The following is a 27,480-nucleotide window of genomic DNA, read 5'->3' on the forward strand; positions in this document are numbered from 1 at the left end:
CAACAAAAACTGTTACCACTTACTTACTGTATGGCCTTGGGAAGATCACAATACCAACTTTGACCTGTTTTTTCATCTCTACTACCAAGATCATCATACCCATCTCATGTGACCATGAGGTGTAAATGAAAGTGCTCTGAAAACTAAAGTACAGTACAATTGCAAAGAATGTTTGCCATGATATTTTGTTAGTTTTTAAATTTATTTTTCCTGCAGTTTTCTTAAGATAAAATCATATACCATATGTTGTAGTTTACTAAGACTGCCATTCTGCAAAATGCCAGAAATTGATTGGCTTTTATAAAGGGGATTTATTTGGTTACAAATTTACAGTTCTAAGGCCATAACAGTGTCCAGACTAAGTATCAACAAGAGGATACCTTCACTGACGAATGGCTGATGGCATCCGGAACCCCTCTGTCATTTGGGAAGGCATGTGGCTGGTGTCTGCTGGTCCTTTGTTCCTGGGTTGCATTTCAAAATGGCTTTCTCCAAAACGTCTCTGGGCTTTTGTCTTAGCTCCTCTCTCGCAGCTCCTGTGTGTCCTTGCTTCTTTCTCCCAGGGTATTTCTAAGTTTCTGGGGGTCCTATCTTAGCTTCTCCAGGGCAAACTCTGGGCTCCATCTCTTAACCTAGCATCTCCAAACATCCTTCTGTCTGCATCTCCAAACGTCTCCAAGCATCAGCATCAGTGCCTGTGTTGAGTCCTGGCTCACTTAAATATGCCAGTGAACTATTCAAGCCCCACCCTGAATGGGAGGGGTCCACACCTCCGTGGAAATAATTCAGTCAGAGGTTCTATCCTAATCAACAGACTAATTAGTCTGCCCCCACACGATTGCATTAAAGAACATGGCTTTTCTGGGGGACGTAATACATCCAAACCTGCACACCATACAGTCATCCAAAGTGTACAGTCAATTGTTCACAGTATCATCATATAGTTGTGCATTCATCACCACAATCAATTTTTTAACATTTTCATTACTCCAAAAAAAAAAAAATAGAAATAAAAATGAGAATAAAAATAAAAGTAAAAACAGCACCCAAAACATCCCTTTTTTTTTTTTTTTTTTTTACTTTTTTGTTCCCATTTTTCTCATCTGTCCGTACACTGGATAAAGGGAGTGTGAGCCAAAAGGTTTTCACAATCACATGGTCACACTGTATAAGCAATAGAACTATACAATTGTCTTCAGGAATCAAGGCTACTGGATTGTAGTTAAACAGTTTCAGATATTTCCTTCTAGTTATTCTAAGACCCTAAAAACTAAAAAGGAGTATCTATGTAATGTATAAGAATAACTTCCAGAATGCCTCTTGACTCCATTTGAAATCTCTCAGCCACTGAAACTTTATTTTGTTTCATTTCTCTTTCCCTTTTGGTCAAGAAGGCTTTCTCAATCCCACGATGCCAGGTCTAGGCTCACCCCCAGGAGTCATGTCCCACGTTGCCAGGGAGACTTACACCCCTGGGAGTCATGCCCTACATAGCGGGGAAGACAGCAAGTCCACCTGCTGAGTTGGCTTAGAGATCACCTGGGCTTTTTAACAGACTCACTCTCACTGCTCCTTCAGCTTATCATCATTACCATGTCTGTTCTAAAATGAGTCCATGGGCAAATCACAAGGAGCACAAAATATTGGGACAGTTCTTTTTTGTGTACAAGTTTTTGGTAATAAAACTTCCTGAATGAATAAGAGGTTGATATGTAATATTTACCGAAGCCTAACTATGGAAAATAAAATCTTGAGATGGAAAGCATACTGTCTTTATAAGTATTTACAATAATAAAATTCACTACTCAATCCCATTGTGTTGGACTTTCTTCTCTTGCCAATATGCTTAGAAAAGTAGAGTAAAAATGCACCGCTGATAAGAAACTCATAAGCATTAAAATATTTTTTTCAAAACCTTGAATGTTAGGATGATTTTTATTTACAAAACGAGTTGGTGCTTTTGTTTTATAGAAGTTACAAAAAATGGCTCTTAAAAGTAGAAATAGTTTCTTGGACTCTTGGGAACTAATGGGAAGCAACCAAAGACTTAGAACTCAGAGGAGTTCTTTTTTTTTTCTTTTTTTAAGAGTTGGAACAGCAACACTTATCACTGCTTTAGGTCTTCCTCCCCAAATCATACAGGTACAAACTGTCTCTGGCAGAAAGGCCTTCAGTCAGGTCAGAGTCTGAAGTAGCAAGATCTTCTCATTAATGCAGAACCTGTGCAGCACGATCACCAGCTTCTCAGCACAGCAGGAAACCTGATGCTCCATGGCCAGGTGGAAGTCCTCCTCCATGCCTTTGGTGATGCCCACTGTGTGGTGCTTGATCAGCATTCCTTGATTGGGTAGTAATTCCAGATGGATTTTCCCACCTTCCTGAGTTCTTAAGTAAGCGAATTCCTCCAGCATGTCAATGTTTGTAACATAATTGAAAAAAACTCATTGGAAATTTCCTTGTTGGCAAATCTTACTGAGGGCTTTCAAGAAAAGATTCTCTCCCCTTGGCCACTCCTATTAAAGCAGTATGATCACATGCCCTGAAACTATGTCATCCCTGCTGTCTGCGAAATCTCTAAGTTTAAGACAAGCTAACATTAAATGCAGACAGTAAGGCATAATGGCCTTACTGGTACAAAGCAGAAGCTTCAGATCTGAACCTTTTCTAAATTTGAGCTTTATTTTTGATGGTTCTTCCTGTTATTTGCCTCCATCTTGAATGGGAAGTATCATGTAGCACATCAGATCAAGGACTTTTTCACATGTCATCCTGTACTCCCCTTAGAGCAAAGTGGCAGGTCAGTAGCTGGATTAGTGCTCTCTGGTGCTCCAAGGTCCCCTGTACTACAATCTGTGGCTGAGGGAGTGATCCATGGAGAGCTGCTAAATGGTGCAACCTAGCTATTGCCTTTTTTTTTTTTAATTTTTAAAATTTTTATTTTAATGACATATATTCAACCTAAAATTTCCCCCTTTATCCACATTCAAATACATAATTCAATGGTGTTAATTACTTTCACAGTGTTGTGCAACTATCACCATCATCCATAACCAAAAATTTGCCATCACCCCTGCTCTGGTTTGCTAATGCTGCCAGAATGCAAAACACCAGAAATAAATTGGCTTTTATAGAAGGAGGTTTATTCGGTTACAAAGTTACAGTCTGAAGGCCATAATGTGTCCAAGGTAAGGCATCAGTAGGTTACCTTCACTGAAGGATGGCCATTAGTGTCCGGAAAACCTCTGTTAGCTGGAAAGGCACGTGACTGGCATTTGCTTGCTCCCAGGTTGCGTTTCAAAATGGCGTTCTCCAAAATGTTGCTCTTGGGGCATTTTTGTCCTCTCTTAGCTGCAGCTCCTCTTCAGAATGTCACTCTCAGTCACTCAGAGGTCCTTCTGTCTGTGAAATCCTTTACAGGACTCCAGTGATCCAATTAACACCCTCCCTGAATGGGTGGGGTAACACTTACATGGAAATTATCCAATCAAACATTTCACTCACAGTTGATTCACATCTCCATGTAAACACTCAATCAAAGAATTCCAATCTAATTGACACTAATACTTCTGCTCACACAAGACTGCATCAAAGAACATGGCATTCTGGGGGACATAATGCATCCAAACTGGCACAACCTCCAGTAGAAATTCTGTACCATTTAAACTGCTCCCCATTCCTTAGCCTCATTCTATAACATGGTCACTTATATTTCATGTCTATGAGTTTACATATTATAATTAGTTCATATCAGTGAGACCATACAATATTTGTCCTTATGTGTCTGACTTATTTCACTCAACTTAGTGCCCTCAAGGTTTCTTCATCAACCTGTTTTTTTTTAAGGACTGTTTTGTTCACCCGCCATACATTCTGTCCCAAGTAAACAATCTATGTTTTCCTGTATAATCACGTATTAGGCATTCACCACCATCACCACTATCTATATAAGGACATCCCCATTTCTTCCACAGAGAAGGAAGAAGAGTCAAAGAAGGTAGAGAGACAAAAGAAAAAGAAAGAAAAGAAATGACAGCTAAACAGCAACAAACAGAAAGACAGAATTAAACTGAAGTAGAATAAAAGAGTCAGACAACATCATCAATGCCAAAAGTCCCATAACCCTCACTTATGTCCGCCTTTCATACGCATTTAGCTTTGGTATATTGCCAAATATACCTTTGTTACATTAAAGGAAGCAAAATACAATGTTTCTGTTAACTATAGTCTCTAGTTTACATTGACTGTGTTTTTACCCCAATACCACCCCATTTTTAACACCTTGGAAGGTTGACATTCATTTGTTCTCCCTCATGTAAAAACATATTTGTACATTTTGTCACAATTGTTGAGCACTCTAGATTTCACTGAGTTATACAGTCCCAGTCTTTATCTTTCCTCTTTCCTTCTGGTGCCCCACATGCTCCTAACCTTCCTCTTTCAACCACACTCACAGTCATCTTGATTCAGTGTATTTACATTGCTGTGTTACCGTCACCCAAGATTGTGTTCCAAAACTCTCACTCCTGTCTTCTCCTATCTGTCTGTAGTGCTCCTTGTAGTATTTCCTGTAGAGCAGGTATCTTGTTCACAAGCTCTCTCATTGTCTGTTTGTCAGAGAATATTTTAAACTCTCCCTCATATTTGAAGGACAGTTTTGCCAGATATAGGATTCTTTCTCCTTCAGTATCTTAAATATATCACACCACTTCCTTCTTGCCTCCATGGTTTCTGCTGAGAAATCTGCACATAGTCTTATTAAGCTTCCTTTGTATGTGATGGATCGCTTTTCTCTTGCCACTTTCAGGATTGTCTCTTTGTCTTTGATGTTTGATAATGTGATTATTAAGTGTCTTTGCATAGGTCTATTTGGATCTATTCTGTTTGGGGTATGCTGCCCTTCTTGGATCTATAATTTTATATCTTTCATAAGAGATGGGAAATTTTCATTGATTATTTCCTCTATTATTGCTTCTGCCCCTTTTCCCTTCTCTTCTTATGGGACACCCATGACATGTACATTCATGTGTTTCATGTTGTCATTCAATTCCTTCAGATGTTGCTCATATTTTTCTGTTCTTTTCCCTATCGGTTTTTTTTGTGTGTAGGATTTCAGGTGCCTTGTTCTCCAGTTCCTGAGTGTTTACTTCTGCCTCTTGAGATCTGCTGCTGTATGTCTCCATTGTGTTTTTCATCTCTTGTGTTGTGCCTTTCATTTCCATAGATTCTGCCGGTTGTTTTTTCAAACTTTCGATTTCTACCTTATGTTCACCAAGTCTTTTCTTTATATCCTTCATTTCTTTTGCCATATCTTCCCTGAACTCATTGATTTGGTTTTCGATTTGATTTAGCATGTTTTTTTGAAAATCTTTAATTGATTGTTTGATTAAAGTGAAACAATATCACAACTGTATCTTGATTGAGGTGTAAGTTTGTTCCTTTGACTGGGCCATATCTTTGTTTTTCCTAGTGTAGTTTACAGTTTTCTGTTTTCTAGGTATCTGGTTTCCTTGGTTACCCCAGTCAGGTTTTCCCAGACCAGAACGGGTTCAGATCTCAGAATGGGGTTATATTCACTTTCAAGTCTCCTTGAGGGTGTGTCTTAGAGATTGACAGACTTTCCTGTAAGGTCTCCAGCCACTGTGCTTTTCCTAACCTGCCCAGCAGGTAATGCCTGTCAGCCTGTAGCTCCCAACTAGTGTAAAGAAGTGTGGCCCCTTTAGTTTCTGTTTTGGCTGTTTTCCCTCAGGCTCTGCAGTCTGAGTTCTGAAGGGAAGGTGAGAGTAGAGGTGAGCCCACCTCCTTCCTCTTCAAGAAGATACACCCCCCCTAGGGAGTTATCTTCTGCATCTGAACTGCTTCTTTGTCTCTCTGACTTGGTTATCTCCACCCCTGTCTGGGTCAGTGCTGCTAACTGAAAATGGCCAAGGCTCTCTTCACTGGGCCACTCAGGTTGAGAGACAGAAAAAGGGAAAGAAACCCCTCTTTCAGAGCCAGTCCATGGCCCCCCAGTTTCGCCTGTCAGAGAAAACACCTGGTCTTCTGGGCTCCCTTTCCCAGGACACAGGAGTTTTCTGGCTCTTTAAGGTCAGTTGTCACTAAAAGCCTCTGTCTGCTTGTTAGAGGTTTGTCTATGTTTGTATCTTGTATTCCGCTGTCCACATTTGTTAGTTAAGACCCCAGTTGGAGCTGAGCTGAGCTATATTCACTTGAGACTGCTGGTTTCTCCCACAGTGAGGTTTTGCAACTCAGCCTGCCATGGGGGCAGGGGAGCTCCTGGCACAGGTCCCCAGTTTTACTTACAGGTTTTATGCTGCGATCTCAGCCATTCCACTGAATCCAGGTTGGCGTATGATGTGTGGGAGGTCATGGTTGTCTCCCAGCAGTTATTCCATATTATTTACTAGTTGTTCCCGGTTGTTTGTTGCCCCAGGGGACTAACTAAATTCCACTCCCTCTATGCCACCATCTTGCCTCTCCTCCCACCATCTGGGCTTTTGCCTTTTTATATTGACCCTGATAGATGATCATAACAGTGAGGGAGATTCTTATACAAAGACAAGTATTTGTCTTCCATGCCAAACAAATCCATGTAAATTTCTTGTCAAGGAATTCTAGGGAATATAGCAACTCCCAGCTCTTCATGGCCAATTTAAAGCTTTCTAACACTTCAGCTGAGTCCGCAAGCTCTGCTTTATTGATGAGAGTGTGATGTTTCCTTCCTTATGTTGAACAGTCTTTGTTGTCTGAACTCATGTTTTCTTCTTATTCCTTGGCTAATTTCCTTTTTTTATGTATGTATTTATTACAATCAATTTCTACATCACCATATACATTTGATACATCCTCAAGAAGAACCAATGGAATTTGGGTTGGACATTAGGACCTTGGAAGAAAGATGGCTGTATGCTGTTGACATACTGCAATGCATTCTTGAAGAAGACCAACATAGTGGAATAAACCACTTGGTTTTTACATTTTGCATAAGCTTTGTTATCAAAATTGTTCATGTATCTGCAGAGATCCTTCATTCTATGCAAAATATCACCACAGCTTCGTCTTCCTTTATCCATCTGCCATTCACATCTTATTCCAACAACATTCAAAATCTTTAACAACCTCTCCCAAGGATCCATAATCTGGATGACTTTTCAGTCAGCCCTTCTATTATGTACTTCTGAGAGCTACATTTGCTAGGGGGCATCAAATCAGCTGTGTCTTGGGCACCTTGATCCTGATTTTCTATTTGAATAGACCTAGTGACATAATTGATATAAAATTCAGCTGCTTTGTTCAAGTACTTTTATAATGAATTGACAGGGAAGTGAACATCATGGTTGTTAATTATTAGAGGAAGGACATAACAAACAAATAATTTCCTTAAGCAGTTAACAGGAGATTCTTAATCTTCCATTGTTTCAGCCTCTAATAATGCCTCACCAAGGCCAACCCCATGTTGCATAAGTGTTTCAGGGAAGCACCTCAAAAACAGAGGCAACATTTCTGATTGTTCCAGCATGTTGAAGCATTGTTCTATGACATTTAGAAACATTTCACACTGGACCCGACCAGGGAGAGTTTCAAATAAACCTCTTAAAAATTGGGTTTGTTTATCCTATGAATCGTTTCTTAATACTGATTTCTCCACACCACCAGATGGTCTGGGAAATTCACAAACATCTGCTCTGCATTCTGCTCGATGGTGTACAGCTCATCCTGGATGTTAAAGTTGACCAGGTGGAGGCTGTGGGCCATAATCAGCCATGTCTTCATTGCCCACAGATCCTGCTGCACCAACCCCCTGGGCTCGCTGCACTAGGACCTTGCAGATATCCTGGGCCTGACATGACCCAGGAGACATGGAACCCCTGCTTGAATCCATCCAGCTCAGACAGTGCCACCACCACCAGTTGCCATAATAATTTGCTGCAAGATGTTTTCTTCTTTCTCACTGGAGATATGGACCTAAGTTTTTGGCCTCATGGATTTCTTTAATGTCAAAGAGCATCTACACAGCTTTCATAGACCACATTCCACTCTGGACCTCATTTCTCCTGGGAATGGCACCTACAACTTCCCTTCAAGAAGACCTTCAGTTCATTTGGCTTCCAGGTTTGGGTTCTGCTATTAACAGTCTTCCTGGGAGAAAGCCAATGCTTTCAGCTTGATTGCTTCAGACTATCAAGATGACAACTTTGAGTAATTACCCTTACTATATTCAACACTTAAAGAGCTACTAATCTTAACTAGATGTTGTGATAGCAACTGTTTTCTAGCTTTTCATTTTTGGAGAAGATGTCCTTTATAGTATGTTACAGGATCTCCAAAGTGTGTTATGGAATCCTGTGCCCAAGAACGTTTTTAGGTACCACATAATGTGTCCTTATATATCCAGAGAAGGCTGCATTTTAACCTAGTATAGATGAATGCACACTTCATTTATTTATTCATTGAACATATATTTATTGAGTTCTTGCCAGCTGGAGAGCCAATGATGAAAAGACATGTTCCTGACCATTAAGGAAATCACTGGCTTAAGGGGGAGACTGATAGAAATAGTAAAATTTTTAAAGTTTTTTCATTGAGAAATATGACACATAGTGAAAAAGCCTAAATTTTTGAAGTTCTGTAGTAACATGGTAGAGGGAGGAATTTATGCAGCCATGAAGAAAACCAAAAATCTTTACAGGGGAAGGAACAATGAAACTGAGCTTTAAAGGACAAGTAGAGTTTGCTAAGTGAAGAACAGGGATTTGGAGTAGGTGTTGAACAGAGGATGGAGAGGGCATGGCATTCCAAGCAGGAGGAGTGGGTTGTGCAAAGACAGTGAGAGAAGTGTGAAAGGGCATACTGGGTAGTGTGCTGTGACTGGAGTATTGTTGGAGGAGTAGCAAGAAGAGAAGCTGGAAATGTAGGTTGTGGCCAGATGATAAAAGGCCTTGATCACCATGGTAAGGAGGGTAGAATTTCTCCTGCAGTCAATGTGAAAAATAGAGGTCTTTTTGTGTCTTAAAAAAGGAATTTGGATTGTACTATACAAAAAAGTATTGGAGAAGAAAAACTAAAATTAATGAAACATTTAAAAAGCTATTATGGTATTCCTGGTCAGAGAGGACGTATGTCTGAACTGTGACTATGGGATTAGAGAGGAAAAGAGTAATTTAAATTTAAGAGACATTTCTGATAGATAATTGGCAGGACTTGAGTCTGGATGAAGATGTCCAGGAAGAGAAGGGGATAGAGATGACTGAGATCTTTGATTTGGACAATGTGTGTGTATATTGGTTCAGGAAGGAGAGAATGATGGGTTTGATTTTGTGGGGTTTGTGCCCATTGAAATACAGTTAGTCTAATAAATGCACATGTGTGTATATATATATGTGCATACTTACGTATATACATACAAACATACATACATGAAGGTAGAGCTCAGAAAAGAGGACAGAGGGAGAGATAAAACTTTAGGAGTGGATAGTAGAGAACTGAGATCACTTAGGAAGGAGTGAAAGTATGAGTAAAGAAAAAAAGAAAGAGCCATGAGTTGGATCTTAGGGAACATCAGTGAGACTGAGAAGAAATAAAGAGAAAATAAGAACCAGAAGAAATGGTTCATGGAAGCTAAGAGATAAAAGAATGTAGTGGACAAATATGTCAAATGCCACTAGAAGCCAATTAGGATGAAGACTGAAAGTGGTGAGTATATCTGAAAAGTTGGAAGTGTAAGGAGAGGTTCTTGAACTAAAGAAGGTAGAACACCAAGCTGAGTCCTCTTTTGCAATTACACATGATGTTGTAAAAATGGGTCATATTTCAGTAGGAGGTACCCTTTGTGTGAGTTTTTTTTTTTTTAATTTTATTTTGAAATAAATTCAAACTTACAGGAACAGTTGCAAAAACAATACAAACCCCATACATAGAACTCCAGCATACCCCGACCCCCCTCACCCGGTACCCCAATCCACCAACTTTAACATCCTGTCACACCACCATTTCTTTCTTTCCCTCCCTCCCTATCTATCATCCATCATCTATTGCTCTGTCTTCTGAACATACAAGAGCAAGCTGCACACATCCTTGAACAAACAGTATAATTCATATATAAATTTCCCATGAACAAGAACATTCTTTTATGCAATCCCATTAAGCGCAGCTAAGAAGTTCAAGAAATTCAACATTGATACAAAGCTTACATTCTATATTTCCTTTTTTTTTCCTTATGCCCCATCTGTGTCCCTTTGAGCCTCCTATCCTCCATCCTCCCATCCCATCCAGGATCATCCTTGGCATTTAATTGTCATCTATTTAGACTGTGTTTTGTTTTTTTTTTTTTCAATTGTGGAAACATATATACAGCCAAAATCTTCCCATTCCAACCCCTCCCTAGCATTCCATTAGTGGGATTAATCACATTTAGAATGTTGCAATGCTATCACCTTCCCACCATCCATTACTAGAAATTTCCCTTCACTTCAAACAGCAACCCTACACTCATTTCTTAATTCCCCATTGCCCCTTCTCCCATTTCTTGTAACCCATACTCTACTTTTCATCTCTATGGTCATATTCTCTGACGCTTTCTTTGTGTTTACTGTGGGGCTTAAATTTAACCTCTTAAATCTATAACAATCTTGTTTTTCTTTGATACCAACTTAACTTCAATAGGACACGTAAACTATGTTCTTTTACTCCTCCATTCCTCCACCTTTATGTAGTTCTTGTCAAAAATTACATAGTTTACATTGAGTCCAAAACCACTGATTTATCATTCCAGTTTATGTATTTTAGATCCTGTAGGAAGTAAATAGTGGAGTTACAAATCAAAAATACAGTAGTATTGTATTTATATTTACCATGTGATCTTTACTGAAAATCTTTATTTCTTCATGTAGTTTCAGTCAATTGTTTAGTATCCCTTCCTTTCAGCTGCACAATTCCCTTTAGCATTTCTTTTAGGCTGCTCTACTGGTGATGAAGTCCCTCAGCTTTTGATTATCCAGGAATGTTTTCATCTCCCCCTCATTTTTACCCCCCAGGTGTTTGTGAATTCTCCAATGGTTATTGACTTCTATTTGTATTCCATTGTGGTCAGAGAATGTGGTTTGAACAAATTCAACTTTTTTTTTTTTTTTAATTTATTGAGGGTTGTTTTATGTCCCAGCATACGGTCCATTCTGGAGAACGTTCCATGATCACTAGAGAAGAATGTATGTCCCGGTGACCTGGGATGTAATGTTTCATATATGTCTGTTAAATTTCTCTATATCTCTCTCTCCTTTCTTTGTTTCTCTGTCAGTAGGGCTCCCTTTAGTATCTCAACTAGGGCAGGTCTTTTATTAGCAAAATCTCTCAGCTTTTGTTTGTCCATGAAAAATTTAAGCCTTCCCTCAAATTTGAAAGAGAGTTTTGCTGGATAAAGTATTCTTGGTTGGAAATTTTTCTCTCAGAATTTTAAATATGTCGTGCCACTGCCTTCTCGCCTCCATGGTGGCTGCTGAGTAGTAACTACTTAGTCTTATGTTGTTTCCTTTGTATGTGGTGAATTGCTTTTCTCTTGGTGCTTTCAGAACTTGCTCCTTCTCTTCAGTATTTGACAGTCTGATCAGAATATGTCTTGGAGTGGGTTTATTTGGATTTATTCTATTTGGAGTTCGCTGGGCATTTATGCTTTGTGTAATTTATATTGTGTAGAAGGTTTGGGAAGTTTTCCCCAACAATTTCTTTGAATACTCTTTCTAGACCTTTACCCTTTTCTTCCCCTTCTGGGATACCAATGAGTCTTAAATTTGGACGTTTTGTTTTATCTATCATATCCCTGAGACCCGTTTCAATTTTTTCAATTTTTTTCCCCATTCTTTCTTTTGTTCTTTCATTTTCCATTCTGTGGTCCTCAAGGATGCCAAGTTGTTGTTCGCCTTCCTCTAATCTTGTATTATGAGTATCCAGAGTCTTTTTAATTTGGCCAACAAGATCTTCTATTTTTATAGAAGATTTTTTATTTCCACAAGATCTTCTATTTTTTTATTTACTCTTGCAATTTCTTCTTTATGCTCTTCTAGGGTCTTCTTTATGTCCTTTATATCCTGTGCCATGCTCTTCTTCATGTCCTTTGTATTCTGTGCCATGCTCTCATTGTTTGATTTTAGGTCTTTGATTAATTGTGCCAAGTACTGTGTCTCTTCTGATCTTTTGATTTGTGTGTTTGGGTTTGGGTTCTCCATATCATCTGGTTTTATCATATGCTTTAAGATTTTCTGTTGTTTTTGGCCTCTTGACATCTGCTTTACTTGATAGGGTTCTTTCAGGTTATAAAAAATACCAATCTCTAATTTGTCACATCTACAGCTTGGTGGTGTGCACTTTAACTAACCAGCAGATGGCGCCTGTGAGTCACCTATTCCCCTCAAGTCAGTTCTCCCCAACTTTGTCTTTGTGATGTGTGGGGGTCTGATTCTTGAGGGGTTCAATTGGTGTACTAAGTATTGGTGTGTTGTTGGTGCTGTCTGCCCTGAATGTGGGGCGTGTCTCTGGGTGCTTAGGGAGGCAGGGCAGCTTTAATCAAACCTCCCAGGTGTTCCTGGAGATTTAAGGCTGTTGTAAGCGTCTTAGCCTTCATTTGAGTCCCCCCACAGATTGTCTCTGCCACTGACCCACAAGTCCTTGGTTTTGGCATAGGGTCCCGGGATTTCCGAGCAGGTCCCCCTTCTCAGCCATGCTCTTCCAGAACCTCTGCTGAAGGAAGGTTGTGCCATGTCACAAGTGTGCACTGGCCCTCCAAGGAAGCCATAGGCAGCCGGGCCACGTAGGGGAGTTCCCAGCCTGATCTAAAGATGGTTGAATGGGGCATGTTAATTTCCCCTTTTCGCACAGCTCCACCTTCCCAGCTCCGGGACAATTAGCTGTGGGTGCACTAAAGACCACTGTCCATAGCCAATATTGTGGCATGTGCACGGTACTGTGGGAAACACTCCCCATCAAACTGGGTTTCTTGGTGCAGCTCTGGGCTATGGGTCCAGCCCCAGGCAGGAGTGTCCCCAGCCCGCTGGGGAGATGGCTGCAAGGGGCACGGTTTCTTTCTCCTTTTGGCTTCCCTCTGCCCCCCTGGCCCCAAGACAATCAGCAGCGGGTGTGGGAAGGGCTTTTCTCCATGCCAGACACTGAGGCGTTGTTACAGCCTGCTCCTGCCATGCTTCACTGCAAGGTTCTCCCCGTTGTATCCTCAGCCTCTCCCAGGTTTTTTTTTTTTTAAAGAACTAGTTCATCTCCAAACACCAACCCACAGTTTCCCCACACCATAGCGTGGCCGCTGGACTTTCAGCCAGCTCACTCACTCATTTCAGAACACAGACTCCCGGTTTCACCAAATGCACGGTCCCTGTGGATTTAGCAGACCTTGTCCAGCTGGTGCATCGCTGGAACTGGTGTTCTGGGTCACTTTCTGTTTTTTATCTAGTATTTTTTCACAGAGATTTTTTTTTGCTCTGTCTTATCTAGCCGCCATCTTAGGTTCCTTCCTTTGTGTTTTTAGAGAATCTCTTCAATAATGCTAATGATGCTTTACTCTTTGTATAAAAGGAAAGTTTTCTTGACTCTCAGTCAGGACATAAACTTCGTTTATCCAGTGGTCATGATAAACATTGTTGAAATGTTATAAACTGGGTATTGGAAACCTGGGCCATAGTTCCATTTAGTCTCTAACCAGCTGGGTGACCTCTGAATAAGTCATAAGTCATAAGTCATTTTGCTTTTCTGGACCTCAGTCTCCTCATCCATAAAATCAGGGATTTGGATTAAATGATTTGCAAAATTCTTCCCAGTTCTGACACATTCTTACTTGGTTCTCTTTGTGACTGTGGTACCCAGTTGCCAGATGATGGCTAGAGCCAGGGGTGCGGTGTGTGACTGGGGAATATGGGAAAAACAGCGGATCCACGCTGGCACTCACTTTACAATGCCCTGGCATAGGATGCTGATCAGCCAAGTCACTTAATCCTTTCCCTGTGAGGCTTTGAGGTCCCATAGCTCATCTGGTTTCTGGCCTCCATATCCCAATCTATTAAGCTCATCTAGCTGCCTTCTTAGGGTCATGGTGCTGGTTAATTGGTCAGTTAAGGCCAGGAGCTGTTCTGGAAACTCTGGGGCAGAGGAGGTGGGAAGAGGGTCTGGGGCCAAATGTGAGGAGGGATTCTTGTGGAAGCTCACATTGGCAGTGTCCCTAACCTGTGCTAATCGATGGTACCCACATTCAGGTCCCGCATGAAGACAGACTGACTCAGGGACAGGTGCATTCCTAGTACAAGCCCCTAAACATAGTAGAGGTAGGGCTTCATTCTCAGTGACAGTATCAGCACATTAATTACAAAATCTGCCAGTAATGATGAGAAACCTGTCATACTTCCCATTCAGATCAACGCTGTGCAAGATGAGCCTAGCGGCTGTTTGTTCATGGGGCTGAGCTAAGTCACAGACTGAGAGAACAGCTCCCTGGAGTACACTTCATGTCAGATATGCAGAAAAATTAATTTCTTACTGGTACATGTGCTCTCAGATGACATTTCAATGAAAAACTGTGTAGAATTTACATTTAAATATCTCATATTCCATTTGGTTTTCATCATGCCCTTTTAATTTTTTCAATATTGCCCTTCAAAGTTTTATGATGTTCAATTTTGAATGTGGTCCTCATAGGAATATACTGCTCACCATTAGGTTTTGGATGAACTAAGCAAAGTGTTAATAGCCTTCTCAGTGGGCAGACAGTAGAAGGAAGCCGAAAGGCATGTAGAGTAGTAGTCAGGGTGGAAGAAGCTCCTTCCTAGAATGTGGTTCCCTGGGCTTCATGTGAACAGCTGGTCCCTAAACCAGCTTCTTTTGGGAGAAGGTACAGACATCTCCCACATCTGGGTCTGGTGCTCAGGGATAAGGAGCACATGAGAAATATTTCTATGGAATATATATAGTCCTGCATATATTACATAAATTACAGCTGCTGGCTGGTAATTTTCACTCAGATGTCCAACTGTCCCTTCATACCCATAAAACTTTGCTCCATTTCTTTCCCCAACTTGTTCCCCCTTCTAGCTCTCCTGTTTGTAGGCTTCATTTGTCAGTATTTGGAGAGGTATGGGGTGTGGGAAAAGCCATGGGCTCGAAGGCAGTCACCTGGGTTCTGGTCTCAGTATCACACTTGGCCTGGTGGCTCTGGGCAGACTCTTCGCCTCTTGGAGTTGGGGAACATTCTTGTAACACTAACTACGCGAGCTGCATGCCAGTTATGTCCAGTCATCATGTAGCATGATATTCAACAAGACTTTAGTTTTCATTGCTTATGAGAGCAAACTATGTTTATAAATGCACCCCTTTCATCTTTTGTTCCTGATCATTTTTATCAGAGTCATTATTTGGTGCCTATGCTGGGTGTTCTCCATTTGCCCCTCCAGATCCACACTTCATCTTCTCCTTCCTGGTCTCTCCCTTGGGAGACTGATCTATATGCGCTACATGAACAGGTTCCTGTGCCCTCTGGCTTCAGTAGAGCTTGGCCAATGGGGAGCACCAGCATGAAATTAGAGGGAGGTAAGAGAGTGAGGCCATGATCTTTAGTCCCCTGCCCTACCTGTGAGGCATCTTGGATTGGCTGTAGCTCCAAGGAAACCACACTTCTCAACTCATCCTTCTCTACGCAACACTCTCCTCCGGGATCCAGGACCCCTTCCCTTCCCTTGTCCTTGGGGCCTAAGGGTGGTAACAGCTCCTTCACTGTTACTAGCCCTGAGTTACTACATGTCCATTATAATTCCCCTATATTCCATCTCCACCTTTGTAAATGATCTAATATGATTGTGCCCTCTCTTCCGGATTGGGTCTGACTGATATAGTGCTAGGAAACAGGACCAAAAGGGGTAACATGGATGGTAGACATGAGGCTTGGAGGCCCCTGTGTTGATTACTTGTCAGTACAGGAGAGAGTGAGTGATCATCCTGCCCTCACCTAGTAGTACCCTGATCGCTGGCTAGAGGGGCCCTCTCTGGCCCTTCTCTGGCTGGGCTCCCTCACCACAGGGCAAGGAGTCTGTGGGGCCAACAGGCCATGCCAACCAGCAGTTCACATCCCCCTTCTGGACCACACTCTCATTCCAAGATCTGGAATTCAGAGCCTGGGGAGGCCTCTCCCCCTAGTTATGCACCCCTAAGCCTGAGGAGTGGCTGAGGGCAGATGTTTATCGGTGTGTGTGTATATGTCCAGACAGAGCTTAGATGTGCAGACTGGGACACCCACTTGCATGCACACAAGGCCTCTCATGGTGTGGGATGGAGCCAAAGATGGGAAAAAAAGGGTGTGGGTTGTGAGCTGAAGGCTGCTCTCACTGCACCACTTCATTTGAGCACAGAATCCAAGGATTCAAAGAATTCTAAATTCAAACAGGCAACAATATTGCTGTGAAGATGTATTTGTCAAGGAAGGGTGATAGAACATATTTGTATAACAATGCTAGCTCAACTTGTAACTTTTCAATAAATAGATACATGGTATGTAGGCCTCCCTTTGTATCCATGCTCTGCGCCTTACAAATTTTGCGGTCGGGCAGTCCTCAGAGTAGCCCTCTCCCCAGATTACTCCTGTTTAAGGACAAATAGCCTGTCCTCTTTCTAGAGATTTACAGGGAAAGGATGTCATCCAATTCCTTGTTAATCCTTGCTGTGAACTCAGCTTTTTTTTTTTTTTTTTTTTTTTTAATGAGATTCTCTTCTTAAGTTCAGGTCCCTTAAGAAACAGGATATAGTATGTTGGAAAGATCTTTCTGATGACAGAATGAAGGCAGTTTATAGGGGATGAGCTTATAGTTCAACACCCAGTTAGACAACCAGTACTTTCTAGCCCATGAGAGAAAAGATCAGGTTTGGGCCCCTCGTGAAAGCATGAAGAAGACCCAATCAATGGCTGGGAGTGAGAGACAGTTCCCCGCAGAACCCATAGGGGCTGCCTCTCTCTGAGTCCAGCCTGCACTGGGACACTCTGCTGTACCCAGAGGACCACGGCAGGAGCCCAGGAGCTCCTCCCAGCTCTGCTCAGGAGAGCACAGCAGCAGGTGGCAGGCAGCTCTTTAGGGAATTGTGTCTTACAGGCATTGAGCAGCAGGCGCAGATCCCTTGGCATCTGGAGCAGGTGGACATATGTCAGAGCTGCAGTTAGGGGCCCCTCCTGCAGGCTTTTTTGAGGGGAGACTCTGGCCTGTCCATTGGCTTGAAGTGACTTCTCTGAACTGCTGCAAAGATAGAGGGAGGAAGGAAGGAAATGTGAGGGATCCCGGATGAGAATGGGTTAAGGCCATGGCTAGGTAGAAGGGAGCTAGTCCTAGGCTTTGCATCTGCCCACTAGCTTGTTCTTTAGACACAAATGCTACTTCTTGTCCCTAGAAGAACTTGGGCCTCTTCTCCTAGTAATCAGTGGCCCGAGAGATGGCTGCTTTGTCTCGTGACATGTCCCTTCACTGCCTTTTTTCTTGCTTTCATTAATAGATGATAGTTGCTAATAAGGGCAGAGTTTTTCTACCTCTTTGAGCCATTTTCTAGCCATATACTCCTTCTCTTCTCAACCCACCATCACCACAAAGCCATTTAGCAGCTAGTCAAAGGCCTTGATAAGCCATGGGAACAAGGTCAGTTTGCATTGTCTCACTGTTGTCAAGTGAACTAATGCCAGGTAACCAGTTCCTATGCATAGAGAGGGAGTAAGAAAAAAGGAGCTTTCTCTCCCTCTGAGAAGTTGGAGATGAGCAATGAGGGGAAGGTGGGGCCTGCTATAGGTGGGACACTCTCAAGGCCCAGTGCCTCCTGGGACTCCGGCTGGAGAGATACACCAGGGAGGACTCTAAGATAGGGCATGAGAGGGGGAGGAAAGGAAGCTGCTTCAGGGAGAAAAGTTCACCTCTTCATGGTTGGTTGGGTGTGTGTTAGGGACACCAGGTGAGGGCCAAAGCTGGAGGAAGAGCCTCTGAAGGGGAGAAGCTCCATGGAGGGCTGGAGCATGCTTGCAAAAATGTGAGTGGAAGAAATTAGTCCTGAATCCAGTGTCTGTGCCAGACCCAACATCCTCGTCTCACTGGCTCCCTGGCCTTAAAATTTAAAATAGGTAACTTAGTTTCTGCATTTCCCGGAGGAATGCTCAGGGCTTTTGGGCCCTGGAGATCAGGGAGTGGTCCATCCTGAGAGCATTATCTCTGAAAGTCCCAGTTATCAGAGCCAGTGAGGGTGATGGGATAAAGGGCACAGAGTGGGGCAGGAAGGTGGCTACATGACCCATGGGCATCCTTGTCCATAAGTCCCAAGTCCCATAAGCCTCTGCAGCTCCAAGTCAGAGAAGTAGGCTCTCAGTCCTGTGTGGGGCCACATCCCCAGAGGGCAGAGAGATAGAGGTCTGGTCTGGGAGAGGCACTTGGCTCCACGGGGCCCCTGAGAAAGGCAATCCATGGGGGGAACTCTCCAGCATAGCATGTCCACCAGGGACCTGCAAGCCTCTGCTAGCCTGCCTTCCAAGAATGTGAATTCCAGTACATGAATGGACCACCTTCTTCATTACCAACTTGGCAGAGCTTGGGAGGTGAATGTAGAAGGCTGTTCAGCTCCTTCCCCTTCCATGTCTACTCTCCCCAGAGCGAGATCAGTGCCCGGGATGAATTCCACACAGCTAGGCTTGATCAGATCTTGTAATAAAGTGTCACAGCACCATTCACCTCTCCTTCATAGCCCTTATCACAGCTGAAATTATTTATTTATCTGTAGAATTATTTGATTAATGTCTGTATTCCCCCAAAACACTGTGAGTTCCATGAGGGCAAGGACCATGTATGTCTGTTCTTGCTTACCATGATATAACCATCAGCTGGCACAATGCTGGCAACATAGTAGGGATAGTAATTGCTGTATAATTTGGATGGATAAATGGCTGGCTGGCTGGAAGGAAGGAAGAAAAGGATGCAAAAGAATGAAGGAATGCTCACTTAATAGGCATGATTGAACTTAGCCCTGCCTGAAGCTAAAGTTCTCTTTTAGGTTTCTGATGTACGTTGATAGGACTTCGTAGATTGAGAACAATATCCTTTCTCTCCTTGCTCTCTCCTTGGAGGAGGGAGTTGGGACAGATCCTTTGATAAAGGCCAATATTTGGGTCTTGGTTAAGAGAAACATTCTTAGAGACTTGGGAAGTTATGTGTGGTTGGCAATCATGTGAGCTGTGGCTTTGAGACCCCTGAAGCAGCAGACGTCAGGTGTCAATCTCTTCCATTGCCTTCTGGCCAAATCTTCCCTTTTTCCCACCCTAGGATGCTCAGGACCATGGACAGGACTCAAGCTCAAGGACCGGAAGATGGAGTACCTTCAGAATTCTGGCTCAAAAGAGGTCCCGGCGAAGCCCTGTCTTTAGGTAGAAGAGAGCTAGTGTCTAGTTCTCCACTGGGTTTCACTGCTGCCCTTGTTCCCTATCACATGAGGCTCTAGCAGGCTGTAAGGGGATAAATCAGAAAACATTCCTCCCCTCCCCCCAACTAGGGAACAGGGAAGGAATTGCCATCAGTTGAGAGAATGCTGGCTGGGAACCCAGTCATGGGCTTTGGTCTTTGCATGCTACTTATCATGCAACAACCCAATTTGACCTCAGTGGTAAGATTAGAGTTGGGGAAGGCTCTCTGATTGAACTCTCTGCTTGCAGCTGTTTCTTACAGCCGAAACTTCCCCAGCTCTAATTTTTGCTGTCATCCCACATCATCCTCTGTAAACATGACAAGCTTGGAGGTGGACGTGAATACTTCCAAGAAGAAAAGCTGTTAGCTCAGTTCCTCTGCCTCATCTGGGTCCCATCCAACCAAAGGGTCAGCACAAGCTGGTACATGCTCAATGCGCCCAGCATTTAGGGCTTTCTGCTTCACTGGTCTGGTACACTTACACAGAATAAGCAGCTGTAGAGTTGTTCCTTGGCACCTTCTCTTGAAGAAAATACACAGCAAAAAGGTTGGAGACAGCCAAGATGATGGCACTGCTGATGAGAGGGGCAGTTACTGCTCCATAGAAGCCATCCCTGGAAGGCTCAGGAGTTACTGGGACAAAGACAGCATAGGAAATTTGACGGGGACACACTCTGGCATGGCTCACTTGCACAAAGGGAAGCTCATATGTTTTGGCATGGGTGTGTGTTCACTTCTTCAGTGATTCCAAACTCAGCACTGTTCTCTCCCCTGCCCCCACCACAGGGATATAACAGCACTGCACTGCCTGTTAGCTGGCATCCCACTCAGCATCAAAAGGCGTCCTCATAGCATAGAGAGGCCTGAATCTGTCTTGATATAGAAGCTGAAAGGGGAGGACAAAGTCCTGGGCACTGGGATTCTTTAGAGAGACTCAGAGAAACTGGCCAGAGTTAAGAGAACTAATACTGACAGAGAATACTCCTCCAGTACTGCAGAAAATACATTTTTTGGAAGACAACCTAAGGAGTGATTCTATTACAAAACATCCCAAAGGATTTCAGTAATGTGACTCCACAGTCCTCACTATCGCCATATCGGAATATAGATCCATTTCACCTTCAGTCAGCCAGGTCTAAAGTTGAGTGAATCAGCTGCACTCTCTCTTTTCCAGGAAGCAGTCATGGAAGAAAGTGTGTAATCAACTCTATCATCAACAAAAGTGCCATCCACTGGGACCATGAAATAGTTTCGCCTCGCAGAAGTATCCTTTGAACTGTAATGTGAATCACTTCAATGGGGACACATGAGAGTGATTCACAAGGGGCAGCAGGTGTTTAACCTCTCTCTGAACCTTCAGTACTACCAGACCTCCTGGTCTCCTCTCAGCAACCTCCTTCCTATTCCTTCCAGCCTACCTCCCTGACTGTACCAGATCCAAGCATAAAAGCAACCCTCTCCACAGAGAATTTTTATTTGTTCCTTCCAAACCCAGTTTTGTAGGATTTGCTTTCTCTATATTATTCTTTAATGTGTTAAGTGACCTATCTGGATATTTTAGTTTCCTAGGCTGCTTAAAGCAATATACCATGAAATGGTTCAGCTTTAACAATGGGGATTTATTCACTTACAGTTAGAGTCTGGGGAAAATGTCCAAATCAAGGCATTATCAAGGTGACGCTTTGTTCCCAAAGATGGGCCACCAATGATCCTTGGGTCCTCTGCCAAATGGCAAGAGACATGGTGACATCTGCCAGTCTCTCCCTTCTCTTCCAGGTTTTATCGCTTTCAGCTTCTTGCTTCTGTGGCTTTCTCCCTCTTCCTTTCTTCCTCTGTCTCTCCCTCCATGTATATGTATATGTATATGTATATGTATATGTATATGTATATGTATATGTATATGTATACATACCCACACACATAAGGATCCCAATAAGAGGATTAAGACCCATCCTGAATGAACTGGGTCACACTTTAAGTGAAGTAGCCTTGTCAAAATGTCCTACTTACAATGGGTCCACACCCGCAGGAATGGATTACATTAAAGAACATGCCTTTCTGGGATACGTACAGCTTCAAACCACCATGTTCCATCCTCTGGACCCCAAAAAGACATGTTCTTTCCATATGCAAATACATTCATTCCATCACAATATCCCAAAAGCTTTAAGTCATTTCAGTAACAATACTAAGTACAAAGTCTCATCTAATTCGGTTATAATTGTGGTCTGTCCTGGGGCACAATTCCCCTCTGCTTGTGGACCTGTGAAACTTAGAGAACAAGTTATCTGCTTATAACATACAATGAAGGGTCATTCATATGATAAACAATCCCATGCCCATAGGGAGAAATTGGAAGGAAAACAGGGGTCATGAGTCCCAAAGAATTCTGAAACCCTAAAGGGCATACTCCATTAAATTTCAAGGACTGACAGTCATCTATGGAATGATGTTTTGTCCTCCGGACCTGATGGAGAAGCAGCCCCACACCTTCCAAGTACTCTCCCCAAACACTGGAATGAAGGCTCCAACCTCTGAAAATACTGGGGAGATGGCCAGGCTCCCCACAATCCCTAGGGAATATGCCATGACCTTTCTGAAGACTATGATGGCAGCACTCTTTTTGAACAATGGAGTGGAAGGCACGACGTCTCCACGTGTCTTTCCACAGATGTTGGTGCATCCACACCCTTGGCCCAAGAAAATGTCTTCGGTCCAGACCTCAGCTTCCATGGTTCTGCCTTTGAAGTGATTTTTCCTTCAATCCATCCCTTTTCTGTTCCCTTTAGTCCAGGCTGGCAGTGGTTCCATTCATACAGATCTCACAAAAAACTTGACATTTTCACATGCAGGAAGTACACAGAGGTCCAAACCACCAGACAAAAGAACTTTCCACAGATCTTTTCTGCATAACTGCATTTCCAATCCTGACTTGCACTGAAATGGCTACAGTTCCATGTTTGGTTAAACCCTCACATGAAGCACTATATTTTCTGGGGACTCACTTTCTGGGGGCTTAGAATTTTCTAAAGCATCAATTTCTGGTTTCTTTGTGCCCAAGAGTTCAGTTCTCAGCGTACCCTTTCCTCTCACATTTTTCTATAAGCTACAAGGAGAAACCAGGCTGACTTTCCACATTTAGCTTGGAAATCTCTTCAACTAAATAACCAAGATCATCATTCTCAAATTCTGCCATCCACCTGACCTCAGTAGTCAATTTTGCCAAGTGCTCTGTCACTTTAAAACAGGCTCTCTCTCCTCTAGTTTCTAATAACACATTTGTCATTTTCTTCTAAAGCCTCATCAGAAGAATTTTAGTATCCATATTTCTACAGTCTCTTCAAAGCAATCTTGACCTTTTCTATCAAGCATCTTAATTCTTCTGGCCTCTACCCATTACCCAATTCCAAAGCTATTTTCACAGTTTTGGTAGCATCCCCCACTCCCAGTACCAAAATCTGTTTCAGTTTCCTAGGGTGCTTAAAGCAGATTCCATGAAATGGGTTGGATTAAACAATGGGAATTTATTCTCTTATGGGTAAGGGCTGGTGAAAATATCCAAATCAAGGCATCATCAAGGTGATGCTTTCTTCCTGAAAACTGGCTGCCAGTGATCCTTGACTCCTCTGCCACATGGTAAGGCACGAGGCAACATCTGCTGATCTCTTTCTTCCAGGTTTCATTGCTTTAAGCTCCTCGCTTCCATGGCTTTCTCTCCCTCTCTGTTTGTATTCATTCCATTTATAAAGGACTCCAGTGAGAGGATTAAGACCCATCCTGAATGAACTGGGTCACACCTTAACTGAAGTAGCCTTGTCAGAAGGTCCTACTTACAATATGTCCACACCCACAGGAATGGATTGCATTTAAGAACATACCTTTGTGGGGTATGTACAGCTTCAAACCACCACACTGGGTTTCTTTGAATGGTCATTGGTCTGGGGACAAGTTTTAAGCTAATTACTGAAGGCTTAGTGACAGTTCTTGGTGCTGGGCTATCCATCTTTCATTGCTCAGGAGCAAGGTGTTTTATTGCATTCACTGAGGTGGGGATAAATTGTAAAGGATGGTGATTACCACTTAGGAGACAAGAGGAAATATGGGACCCAAACTATATCTCAACCAGGAGTCTCTTATCACAAGGGTCTGGGTCCTGGCTTATGCACATGCTTATACTTTTGATTTGATTTATTAGAGAAATTGTGGGTTTACAGAAATATCATGCATAAAATACAATATTCCCATATACCACCCTGCAATGGTGTGGTACATTTATTGCAATTGATCAAAGCACATTTTTATAATTGTACTATTAACCATAGCCAATGGTTTAATTTGCAGTTCACTGTGTTGTGAAGTTTCATGGATTTTTTTTCAAAAATGTCATTCCAGTAACATATGCAACCTGTTTTGGTTTGTTAAAACTGCTGAAATGCAATATACAAGAAATGGATTTTACAATAGGGATTTATTAAGTTACAGTTTACAGTTCTTAGGCCATGAAAATGTCCAAATTAAGGCATTGATAGGAGGATACCTTCTCTGAAGAAAGGCTGCCAACATCAGGAACACCTCTGTCACATGGGAAGGAACATGGCTGGTGTCTGCTGGTCCTTTTCTCTGGGTTCTGTTGCTTTTAGCTTCTGTTTCTAGTAGCTTTCTCTCTGGTATCCATGGGTCCTCTCTTAGCATCTCTGGGGCATTTCTCTCTCTCCAAGCTCTCTCGGCTTTTCTATCTTTTACCCTCTCATAAAGGACTCCAGTAAAGGATTAAGATCCACCTTGAATTGGATGGGTCACATCTCATTGAAATAACCTAACCAAAAGTTCCCACCCACAATAGGTCTGCACCCACAAGAATGGATTAAAAGAACATGGTCTTTTCTGGGGTACGTAACAGCACCAAACCACCACACAACTAACATTTCCCTTCTAAATTACATTCAAATATATCATTCAATGCTGTTAATTATGTTCACAATGTTGTGCTACCATCACTACCATCCATTACCAAAACTTTCCCATCATTCCGAATAGAAATTTTGTACATTTTAAGCCTTAACTCCCTATTCCCTACCCTCATCTTGCCCCCTGGTACCTATATTCTGGATTTTGCCTCTATGGGTTTGATTATTCTAATTATGATATATCAGTGAGATCATACAATATTTGTCCTTTTGTGTCTGGCATATTTCACTCAACATGATGTCTTCAAGGTTCATCCATATTGTTGCATGTATCAGAACTTCTTCCATTAATATGTACTTTCATATTTATTTTATTTTATTTTTTGTATTGTACCATACTGAGTTCCTTCTCATTTCTATCTGGATATATTTTTCATATATTTTCCTTGTGGTTACCATGGGGTTAAAATTTAACATCCTAAATATACAACAATCATATGTGATTTGATACCAACTTGACTTCAATAGCATATACATACAGTGTTCCTATATCCCTTCCATCCCCCACTTTCTTGTACCTGTTACAAATTATATCTTTGTAAACATTGCTATATACAAAACCATAGATTTATCATTGCTTTTTGTGCATTTGCAGTTTACACCTATAGGAAGTAAGAAGCAGAGTTATATACCAAAAAATATATTACAATAGCTTTGTTTATCTGGGGATGTCTTAGTCTTTCCCTATTTTTGAAAGAAAGTCTTGCTGGAAATAAAATTCTTTGTTGGCAGTTGTTTCCTTCAGCACTGTAAGTATTTTTACCCACTGCTTTCTTGCTTCCAGAGTTTCTGATGAGAAATCAGCACTTAATCTAATTGGGACTCCCTTGTACATAACATGTTGCTTTTCTCTTGCAGCTTTCAAAACTCTCTTCCTTGTTCTTGGCATTCAACAGCTTGATCACTATGCGACAGGGAGTATATTTCTTCAAGTTTATCCTGTTTGGTATTCTCTGGGCTTCTTGGATGTGCATATTCACATCTTTTGCTAAGTTTGGGGAATTTTCTGTCATTATTTCTTTGAATGTTCCTTCTGCCTCTTTTTGTCTTTCTTCTCCTTCTGGGACTCCTGTATTGGTAGGCTTGATGTGTGTCCCAGAGGTGTCTTAGGCTATTTTTGCTCTTTATAATTCTTTCTTCTTTCTGCTTCTCGGCCTGACTCATTTCAATTGTCTTGTCTTTGAGTTCACTGATTCTTTCTTTTGCCAACTAAAATCTGCTGTTGAAACTCCCCTGGGTATTTTTCATTTCAGTCATTGTGGTCTTCAACAACAGTAATTCTGTTTGGTTCCTTTTTTTTTTTTTTCTTGCCATAGAAAATAATGAAGTAAGCAGAAATTTTATTTCCAAACTCTTCAGAGTTTATTACAAAAACACAGTATCCATTTAAAAAGTGTCCCAAATCAAACTGAAGGCACATCATCAAAATAAAACACTGTGACATTAAGAATTCTTTGAGATTATATTTTCACATTACTTTGTTTTTAACCATTTGAATGTAGATTACCTTTTTTAACATTTATTAAAGACATGAAATAATGTAGTATTTGTTAAAGCACAATCATAAAATAGAGGAACTTAAGAAGACAAAGATCAAATCTTCTTCATACACAGGATGGGGCAACCTCATACATAATACAACATTAATCATTCCCCAAAAAGTTTGCTAGAAACAGCTCCCATGTTTAGTGTTTAAAAATAAAACAGTCTTCTTGTTTAGAAAAATCAAGACATCATTTGATTAGTAAAGCCTGTTCTTCCCCTCAGTCTTACAGTTGGTTATCTTCATGTAGAAACTAAATTTATGATATAAGAACAAATTTTGTTACAGTATAAAAATCTTAGGAACGACAAATTACAAATATTCAGTTTTTAAAAAACAAAAATGTTTTCCTTCCTAAAATATAAACATCCAGTAAATAAAGCACACATGGTATTCCAAGTATAGAAACACTGGTAATTCAATTATGAAAGAGATGTATTTTGGTATATTTGGTGGTAGGATTTGTGTTTATGTATAAAGCACTTCACCAGAAGAACCAGGTCATTATTATTTAAAAGATCCACTCTTTCACCCAGTTTCCTTATTTGAGCAGAAACACACCAACTTCTGTAGAATTTTGGCTATAAGACCAGGGCACAGGAAAGGTCTGAACTATCTAAAAGTTGTTTGGCTAGAGAAAAGTTTTCTTGCAACATGGAGACAGTCATTCATCACTTTGTACTTGAAGGCATCCTCAATGCACTTCTTCCCAATCTTCAGAGCAAAGCGCAGGATCTGGGCTCCTGGAAGGGGCTGCTCCTGGCCCACACCCCGACCAGCAGCCTGTCCTTGCAGGCATTCTGCACACAGTACTGTGGAAGCTCTGCAGCCGCCTGAGAGACCTTGATCCTCTCCATGCCGGCCTCCAGCTTGAGCTGCTCCACCAGGCTCTGCAGAGGGTTCACGCTGGCCCCGGAAGACATGGCGGTGACCTGTGTGGTTCCTTTTTAACGTGTCTATCCCTTTATTGGATTCTCATCTGTTCATTCAGTGTTTTCCCGGTGTCCTTTAGTTCTTTCTCTGTATTTTTCCTCACTGCCTTGAGCATATTGAAGGTCATTTTTAAAAGTCTTTGATACATCCACACTCTGGTCTTCTTCATTGATGTTTCTGGATTTGTGTCTTCTTCCTTTGGATGGGCCATCATTTCTGTTTCTTTCTCTTGTAATCTTTTGTTGCACACTGTATATTTTAATATTTTAAAATGTTAACTCTGGGATTTATTCCCTGAGATGTCTGTTTTTGAAGTTTGTAACCAGCTGGTGATATGACATTTTCTCCAGGGTCAGGAGCTTTTAGAGAGAGAAGAAAAACCCAAAACAAATGAACAAAAGTAACCAAGTAAACCTAAGCAAAAAACACGTTTCACTCTCTTTGCAAATTGGCCTTGTGTCAGCTGGTGCTCTCTGTCAGAGTTCAGCCCTCCTATAAGATCAGCCCTAGGGGAATGAAGAGATTTGGTTCTCTCTGTCATTTCTGGGCCTATGTCTTGTCCTGGACTTGTGCTTACTAGTGG

At 41.8% G+C, this 27,480-nt stretch overlaps 1 protein-coding gene and 1 pseudogene across 1 annotated transcript; both read right to left on the bottom strand.

Moving 5' to 3' along the window:
- Positions 1–2,174: 2,174 nt before the first annotated feature.
- Positions 2,175–7,819, bottom strand: LOC119534896 (annotated as a pseudogene).
- An 18,861-nt stretch (positions 7,820–26,680) lies between these two features.
- On the bottom strand, positions 26,681–26,887 carry LOC119535139 (guanine nucleotide-binding protein G(I)/G(S)/G(O) subunit gamma-10-like). Its single transcript, XM_037837620.1, has one exon. It carries the CDS (start codon positions 26,885–26,887, stop codon positions 26,681–26,683), a length of 207 nt encoding a protein of 68 aa, XP_037693548.1.
- Positions 26,888–27,480: the final 593 nt, after the last annotated feature.

The sequence above is a fragment of the Choloepus didactylus genome, chromosome 5, assembly GCF_015220235.1.
Source record: "Choloepus didactylus isolate mChoDid1 chromosome 5, mChoDid1.pri, whole genome shotgun sequence".
NCBI lineage: Eukaryota > Metazoa > Chordata > Mammalia > Pilosa > Megalonychidae > Choloepus > Choloepus didactylus.

Bases quoted from the DNA above. Each gene is read 5' to 3' on its own strand.
- LOC119535139 (XM_037837620.1), bottom strand. From the start codon at position 26,887: ATGTCTTCCGGGGCCAGCGTGAACCCTCTGCAGAGCCTGGTGGAGCAG.